This window comes from Penaeus vannamei, unplaced genomic scaffold (assembly GCF_042767895.1).
Source record: "Penaeus vannamei isolate JL-2024 unplaced genomic scaffold, ASM4276789v1 unanchor763, whole genome shotgun sequence".
In the NCBI taxonomy this organism is placed as follows: Eukaryota; Metazoa; Arthropoda; class Malacostraca; order Decapoda; family Penaeidae; genus Penaeus; species Penaeus vannamei.
Window position 1 is genome coordinate 1 of NW_027213767.1, and position 10000 is coordinate 10000.

At 34.1% G+C, this 10000-nt stretch overlaps 1 protein-coding gene across 1 annotated transcript in view; it reads right to left on the reverse strand.

Moving 5' to 3' along the window:
• Positions 1–46: 46 nt before the first annotated feature.
• The window catches only part of LOC113812475 (testis-expressed protein 264 homolog), a gene marked incomplete at its 3' end in the record, with an annotated part of 10422 nt that continues 468 nt past the window's right edge, over positions 47–10000 (reverse strand). Inside the window, 6 exon segments of the mRNA XM_070119821.1 lie at positions 47–1556; positions 3906–4073; positions 7589–7664; positions 8476–8612; positions 8799–9018; positions 9170–9308. Of these exon segments, the coding sequence (XP_069975922.1) occupies positions 1282–1556; positions 3906–4073; positions 7589–7664; positions 8476–8612; positions 8799–9018; positions 9170–9308 (1015 nt within the window).

Consider the following 10000-nt stretch of genomic DNA (forward strand, 5'->3'; position numbering starts at 1 on the left):
TGCAACCTGCACATGCCAAATCCAAATAGCAAACTACAGTTTCTCATTTCTCATTTCCTAGAATCTTTGCGTGAATCTTTGAGCAGTCTCTTTCATGTCTTTCAATTCTGGGCAATTTATTATGTTTTGCTTTTCTCTCGTCAACACAGAAAACTGAACTGGCCGTTGCTCTCCAAATGTTACAATCTATAAAGGAGTTTGATCTTTGGTCTTTCCTTTTTATCTTAAGGAATGGACTATGTTAAGGAAATCTTTGCATACTGCGGGGACGGATTTTGTTGGCGGTGCATTTGATGATTAATGGAAATGGAAGTACTTCCGGGATTAGGATCATTCAGGTTTAGAGATTTCAAACTTTCTTAAAAGAAATAAAAATGACAACAGATGTTCAAAATATCAAAAATCATGGACATCAACTAAAAGGTGCACATCTATTTTGTCTGCATCATGGTAACTGAAGCAGGATATTCTCATGTTCTACACAACGGAAAATAGAAAAAGATGGGAGGACAATGGCTTGTTCAGTCGTTCCTGTGTTTTGAAATTAAAGGGAGTAAATGTTGAAAAATGTCTAAAACAATAAATGAACAGTGATCATTTGAAAGTTAATATTTGGTATCGTGCCTGAAAACATGCTGTGATAATGCACATCATTAATGAATACACTTACAAATATCCACTTCTGTTATATTTAGTGTGTAAGCAAATCACACACACACACACAAACACAAAGGCTTTAAAACCAGTTACAAACAATGCAATAATTCCATTTCAATTACCTTTTAAAAAACTAGAGGTAGTATATTTTAATACCATCTTCTTCAATTATGGACTTTGATTCAAAAATATCTGTAATATATACAGTGGTAAGTCAGTACCACTGAATCTACCAAAAGAAATTTTATAAGGTACATTTCAGGATTCTCTGATATTTAACTTTCCTTACAATATCTATTCAGGATTTTCCAGATGAAATACTAATTATAAAGTAACTTCCTCTTCTGGTGTAATAAAATATCCTGTTAGTAAATTGCCTTACCAGCTTCACTTCCACAGTCATGATTTAATGATCACTATTGCTTTATATATGGGAAGCTAGAAAATGAAAGAAAAATCCTTGTAAATGGTGATCATAAAAAAAGCTGACACTACATTTTTTTTTCTAATTTTATTTCATGTTGCATGCATGCTTTCTATATATGACTACTAGCATTAGCTATTTGTTAGCAAGACAAAACTGTATCATCTTTCACATCCAAAATGCAAAAAATATAAAAATCTTTATCGTTCCCCTTCATCCTCATCCTTTTTCACAGAAGCAGAAAGATTCTCATCCATAGTGCCTACTTCAGGCATAACTGCTGCTTCTCTCTCATCAATCTCTTCAAATGAAGAGCCAGTATTAGCATCACTTTCGTCTCCCCCAGCTGAGGCTGTGTCGGCCCCATCTAAACCTTCATTGGCTGGAGCTGGAGGAGGAACCACAGCTGAAGTGCTGGCTGCAACAACTTCAGTTGGTGGGGGAACAGGCTGATTCCCTCCAGGTGTTTCTGGTTCTGTTGGCATAAAGAACATTAAAATAATGAAAGCTGGAATTATCTGACTTCCAAAATATTAGCAGACACACTATTTGTAAGAGAGACAAGGGAAATGTGTGCAACTGTGTGTAGATAAAGATGTCACATAAGTTGATGTAATTAAAAAATCCATGACCCAAAATGAACTGCAGGAAACCAGCAAAATACTCAGGGCAGGGCAAGGAATTCAAAATTATATAAGTGACTGCATATACAGATTAGTTTGCAAAATTATACATGTAACTGCATATACAGATTAGTCTGTGAGTTGTGAACACACTGTAACAAAATAGGTCAAACCATGCAGTTTTGGAATCCAACTGACCAACTTACACTGACCTATAGCTATTCAGAGCAAAAAGGGAGAAGAAAAATAAATACACACCTAGAATAAAATTGTTTTCTTAATACTGAGATAATCATAACCATATATCCCAACAATTTTTGATCAAACAATTTTAATCACTGATGAATATGATTTCTTTTGTAATGAATTATTGATGAGGATGGCACATTATTACAATAATATGATATCATAGATGATACTGATGGTCTGTGAAATATACTTAAAACAGTGGAAAGATCATGCATGATGCAATTTTAGATGCTGCTATTCCCCATCAAATAGTCATGGAGAAAAAAAGTATCCTGGCATGCCATACCATGCAAAAAAGGGCAATAAATAAATTGCAATCTTAGCAAACTTTATTCTTCTGACATGCTTTTACATAACATAATAACTAAGTGACATTCCTGAGCAAATCTACTTCACTGACATGCTCTTACATACTTATTATAATATCAGAAAGTCCTGGTTGCAGTGCAAAGGAAAGGTACCATAAACTTTAATACAAGCAAGGCTAAGAAAGCTGTTGATTCAGGCAATAAATACAAGTGCATGCCTGTTTACTGTGTACCACTGAAACTGCAAGGCACTGAGACCTGCCACTCATAATTTTCATATTAAGTAGCCTAGTTTGAGAATAAAAAAAGGTCTACTTAGTTCAAATATATCCCATAACATTGTAAGGTTTTGCTTTGTTCAAATATACCATTCTTAGAATTGTCCATGAGATGTTTAGGCAAGGCCTTGTTAATGTAATATTATCTTATGGTTTATTCAACATGCTCATTTTTAACTAAAAGGAGACCCAGGTTCTGTTCTCTTATGGAAAGGTACTAATACATGCTAAAATTACAATATAACTTCCCTTTTCCAATTCTAAAATTTATTATCTGCATTTGTTAAAGGTTGGACTGTTTTGTCTAAGGATAGGAAGTTTACAGACATCTACTTGCACAGTTAAAGTTACAAATAGTTTCTATGATAGAAATAACCTACATTCAGACCTTGAAGCTTTTATTGAAAACAAGCATGAGAACACTTCTATACCAGTTGTAACAATCAGGTAAACTTTAACACCTGCCTGGACCCTACTAAATTCATTGTCAAAAATGGCAAACAAAAAAGCAAGCCTTTGTTACATGATGACTAGCTCTCAGTACTTCATTTATCATACATGCTTTTTGAAACATATGCAGTTAATATTTATATGCCAAACTGTAACATAAATCTAAAGAAAACTTTCATATACATTCTCATATTTAAAGAAAACAAGAAGAGAGTGCTACCTCATGGTACCAACAAAATAAGTGCAAGTGCAAAAATACAAGCATGCACAAATCACCTCAAATTCTTCTCTCATGTATCAAATTCATAAAATAATATAAATTTCCACAACTGTATGTTGATACATATCTATACATGTGTATGTATGCATATAGACACACACGCACATACACGTAACCAACCACAGACAAACAGACACACAGACACACACACACAGACAAACACACACACACACACACGCACACACGCACACACGCGCACACACACACACGCGCACACACACACACGCACACACACACACACACACACACACACACACACACACACACACACACACACACACACACACACACACACACACACACACACACACACACACACACACACACACACACACACACACACACACACACACACACACACTCGCGCGTGCGAGCACGCACGCCAGCACGCACGCACGCACGCACGCCAGCATGCATGCACACGTACACACACTTTTCCAGTTCAAAAGTGCGTGTCTGCCATTTGTAGCAGTGCATCTTAGTCAGCATATGGTGCAGATACATCAAGAACAGCATTCCAAGGGTCTACTTACTTCTCCAACTCCTCAGCCTTTCAATCTGAAAATACCGTTGTGTGTCTCACAGGAATTGTGTGTAGCGGAACGCCTGGCAATGTATGTATGGGCGAGAACTAACCTCCCTGAGCAGGCGGAGGTAAAACATGAAGTGTGGAGGAATCTGTTCTGTCTTGTAGCGAGGAAGAGGGTGGGACACTGGGGCTGTCCTGTGTCGAGGCTAAAGGGTGGCTGGAACTGTCATCACCCACACTTTCTGAACATTCTGAATCATTCAGATCACCACCACCTGTTTGTATCATTTCAAATTACTACAGTAAAAGGCAAAGGGGTGATGATTTTATACTGTCTGCTAACAATATATTCTGGACATTTATGGGAGATCTGTGTTACTACAGTCTCTCATAATCAGACCTGTACCAGCCACTTTTTTAACCTTAAATTACTACAGAGACAATGGGGTGACAGCTTTAAATTGTCCACTGAAATTATCTTATGTACAGAGGAGAGGTGGATCTGAATGAGATACTGACTCATTACATGAATCATTTGTGAAAGGTCCCTGTGAATGCATGTGAAGCTGCTTACTCATATCAAATTCAAAACAACATGACTCATCAATTTCAGATACAAGATACTGACCAGAGTAAATGGTAAAATCATGCTGACTGCACCTTTTATAGGAACTTAACACATCAGGAAAATATGAATATGTGACTTTGTGTGTGAGCGAGTGAGTGAGTGAGTAAGTGTACATGTGTGCATACATGTGTGTGTGCGTGCATGTGCATGTGCGTGCATGTGTGTATGCACATGCATGGAAGTGAATATACAGATGCTTATTTGTATTCATTTGCAAATATGAACTGATAGATCAAGAAAGAATCATAGAGATGCATAATGAGGTAAAAAGAATATGCTATGTTGTAGCTTATAACAGTTAAAGGTAGACAGATAGAGAGAAAAATACTGACAGATAGAATTAGTATGACTTACATAGAAAGATAATGGTAAAATAATGATTTAGATATATTCATATATAAATATCCCATACATTTCAAGATCATATAGATATCCCCTGCATAATCCCCCCCCCCACACACACACAATACACACACACACACAATACACACACAATATACACACACACAATATATATATACACACAATATATATATACACACAATATATATATATATACACACACAATATATATATATACACACACACAATATATATACACACACACAATATATATATACACACAATATATATATATACACACACATAATATACACACACATAATATACACACACATAATATACACACACATAATATATACACACACACACACACACACACACACACACACACACACACACACACACACACACACACACACACACACACACACACACACACACACACACACACACACACACACACACACACACACACACACACACACACACACACACAAATATATATATAAAGGAAGAAAATTAACTTTTCATATTCTTTAAAGCTTTTTCACTTTCCATTTCTTCATTATATCAATCTTAATCATCTACATAATCAACTAGGTCCATATCTAAATACACACTCACTGACTTCAAACAAATGAATGTACCCTTTGAAAGCTGAAATACGACAAAAGGCTTCTTCATGGGACAATACATAAAATAAGCCGAACCATGAAATTCATACATCTCGGCTCTCCACAATCAGCAAAATGTGTCATTAGATTCTACACTGCTCATATAAAAGGACCTTTTATTTCCTACTTGGCATGTAAAATCATCCTGACAAGCAATATCAATCATTTTCTTTGAGTGTCACAAACTGTTCCTTAAAGCTAATTGTTTTGGACACAAAAGTAGTCTTGAAAACACAAAGGCACCAGAATGAAAACCCACAATACGAACTTTATTATCAGGAAAGACTGCTTCATTGTCTTCAAATATATCAAACCAATAAAAATGAATAAAAATATATCAAACTAATAAAAACTCAAACAACTCACAAATTTAACAGAAAATCCTTCGAAAGCTTGTCGTGCAGATAGTCACAGTAATAGAAATCTAATATGAAAATCACTATTCAATAACAAAAGAAGAAAGAAAAGGAAAAAGAAAAAGAAAAGAAACGGGAAATGCATGATAATACTAAAGGCTTTTCTTCTTATTCTTACTTCTTCAGTGTATACTTCAAAATGGATGTTCTTAACCTGGGAGGTGAGTTTATGGGGGGGGGGGTATGAGATCTGGGAGAGAAAGTAGGAATTAGTCGAATCATATTTGGAACTCTCTTAACAGTGTTTAAGGAAATCATATATTTCTTCAGATCTTCAGTTTCTATCAGTCAAGATTGTGCGGGCAAGGACAAGCTACAAAAGGGGAGATAGTGGTTAAAACAGTTAAGAACATCTGCATTAGATAAAGTAGCATTGAGAAAAAGCCTTTAATTACTTATTGTGTTTTCCCACTCTTCTTTTCATTATTTTCTTTAAAATCTATACAACAGAGTTCTTTTACATGAAAAAAAAAAGTCAATATGAATAAAAAACCACATCAAATAAAGACTTGCTCTCTAGAAAGGGCAATAATTTAAGAATGAGATTCTCCATCACAGTTGATTACGAAACCCTCGAGTCAAAATGTCTATAACACTACTGCACAAAAAATTAAGTACTTTATCTGCTCCATTCCTATGTACAGCCGTTCTATATTTACCTGACTGAAAAAAAATCTGCTCATGGACTATATATACATTCATGTATATATATATATATATATATATATATATATATATATATATATATATATATATATATATATATATATATATATATATATATATATATATATATATATATATATATATATATATATATATATATATAGATATACATATATATATGGATAAATACATCAATCACTTGAAAAAGAAGAAGAAGAAAAAAAAACATACATAAATATCTATTCACTAATTATTTTCATAAACATATATACACACATTTTTGGCTTAACATATTATAATGTGGTTATTTTCATCCTGACCAGGTATACTGCTATGTATTTACATGTCTCCTTTGGTAATTATCTAACTTTTACTGCTTTTGTAAAAACATTTAATAATTGCTTTTATTGCAATTATTCAATACACATGGTAGTCATAATTTATTCCCTTAAAGCTAATGAGCAGCTTTCTCATCACTATTTAATGTAAATCTACACACATGAAACTACTCCCTGAAATATCAGTGTTTGTAAGGCTATTCATCTCCCTTGTATTATGATACATACATGAAAACTTCACTTAGACCATGACAATCTGAAGCAACAATTTGATTTAAATGCATAACTTCCACAGGAATTATTCAATGTTGAAATACTAAGGATGATATTATGTCTCTAAACCAAAGCCATAAATTAATACCCTACCAATTGTATTCACTGTTTTGATTGCTAATTCTTGAGAGATACTAAGCCTTAAGAAATTCATGTAAACAATACATGATACATTTCTTATCTTTGTAAAAACTTACAAATCACAAACAATCTTATTTACATTCTACTTTCTGTCACCCATCTTACACTATCTTTCACTACTAAAGCATCATTAACATTTATGGGTAATATATATAAATAAAATGCAAACCAAACAATAATCTGTAACTAAAACATATATGAACTATAATCAGAAGTCAAATATATCTCTCTAACAAAGCAACTAGGATGCTATGTTGACATATTTACATATATAAATGCTAATCAACATGCTAATAAAGTCTTGTAACTAACCTCTTATGAATGATGCAGACTCATCCCACGACCGGCTTGAATTTTCAGTCCGATCATCCTCAAAGTCATCGTCATCCTGCAGATTATACCTTTCCTTAGTGACACCGATAAATTACTATTCTGTTCTCAGTAACTGATGAACATATCATGAATACAAATAAGCTAACAAAGGTATATAAACATCAATACAGTAAAATATATTGGCCTCATAATCAAAAGAAAGACTGAAGATCACAGAGAATTTAACATGGATAATTTTAACCTCCATAAGTGATTAAACTCAGTCTTCATAATATGAGGCATATGATTGCACACGCACGGCTCCGCACACGCCTCCACACGCACCTAAATGACTTGAGATGTGTGAAATGTCGCATGTGCAAAAAGGAGATATTTTCAAATGTTTCTCTGGTGCATTTCTTGAAATATCAAAAGCCTTGAAGATTGTGTTTGAAGATTAAAAAAAGATGAAAATGAAGAAGATGAAACTTCTAAAGGCATGCAAAATATTGCACGCAGCCTATTTTCATATTGCAAAGACTGTAAATTGTTCACCTCATTCTACAAGTCATCTCTTTACTTAAAAAGGATACAAACATCAAACATAGTTTAAGTTATGAAATAATATCTATCATATTAAATTAAAGTCTAATACATAAGATATTTGTGGAGTATGACATCAATAAGGCCAATATACCATACTATGAAAGTTAATGCTTGAAATGTCAACTATTATGAGATTTGATATCCATGAGATTGGACTACATCTAATATCTATCAACCTGGCTACAATGCCTTATTTTATTAGATCTGATATTTAGCATATATCTTTGAAGTCTGAGGCCAATAAAGCCAGATATCTATGAAGTCAATCATGAGGTTCTTACTCTGTTGTCCTCTTCTTCCTGAAGCACCTCTGGGACATAGAAATCATCCTGACGTGCCAGTGGGCCTACAAACAATATCTCTGATTTCTCGTTGTCATAGACTTCTAGGAATGGACGAGCACACAAACTTCTGTGTTCTTTTGAAGAAAGGGGGGGAAAAATCTATTGAATAACTTCATATCATTTTATCAGCTGAACTTGGAGACTTAACACATTTTCTTCAATAATGCATTTTTCCAAATTGTGCAAAATTACAACTCCATCTTTTTCAGTATATTAATATAAAGTGAAAGAAAGAGAGACAAAGAGAGAAAAATACTTACCGATGTACTCACGAAGAGATGGATAAACTTTCATTATAGCCACAATAATAGAAATTGTACTTTTGAATGGGAATCTTGTTTGGACTGCATGGTCAATAGATGGAAATGTTGCAAATCTGTAATTATTTTCTTCTAGGAGTTTTACATGTTCTGCGTTTGTTGGACTACCATTTTCTGACAGTATGATGCCCACAATGTAGCGCAACTTGTGGGGCTGTTTCTGTTCAAAAACAGAAGAGAAAAAAAATCAAACACTTTATGCACATGTCTACCTAAACACAAACTCATTTCCAGCAGCTAAAGCAAAATCTTCAAATTAATTTTATTCTCCCAAAAAAATTATTTCTTTGTTTATGAAAGTGGAAACTCACTGTGTTTGGGTCATCATAATAAACACCAACAGTACGATATTGTGGTAACAGCGTATGGACTTCAGTAAAGAGCATCCCCGAATCCTTGTATGGGCCTTGAGCAAACTTGTAAGCAATTTGGAGTTCACCAATGTCAGGTCTGAAAAGAAAAAAAATATCATCACAATCAATGAAACAATAAAATGCCAGGAGATTGGAGATAGTTTTGAGATCATAGAAAAAAATAGCTGTATAAGCCCTAAGCCTTCTTATGAGCAGACTTGAGTTTCAGTTTATCATGCAGGGTGACCTCAGAGGAAAAGTTATCAGTGGAGAGATGACAAGGACTATTTTAGCATGAAATCTAAACCATTTCCTCACATTCTATAACCCAAATCACTTAAATGGCATAACATTAGCAGAAAAGGGATAAATAAGAAAAGAAGAGGAAAAGAAAAAACAACAATCTTTTCTGATACATCATGATCTTAACTAAAGGCCAAAAATTGTTTCAAGAATAGTTTCTTAGTGCACTAATGAGAATAAGAAATATAAAATTACACTATGAAAGTGATTGTAAGAAGATTGAATGGCTTGTTAAATAAAATATCATACTAGTTAGCAATGTGTAGCAGTGAAGGAGTGATGACCAAATTAAACTCTATCCATCATTAAGTTCCCTGCAGCTGACAAAAGACTGGTGATCCCCTGAGATGGCCCTGCCACTGAGGTGGTCTTGCCTGAACTTGGAATGAAGTAACCAGGAACCTTGCACAAGCCTAAACAAATTGTCTTACAAATGACAATGTATACTTACAGGCACACAAAATAAAGTAAACCCTTCCACTCCAA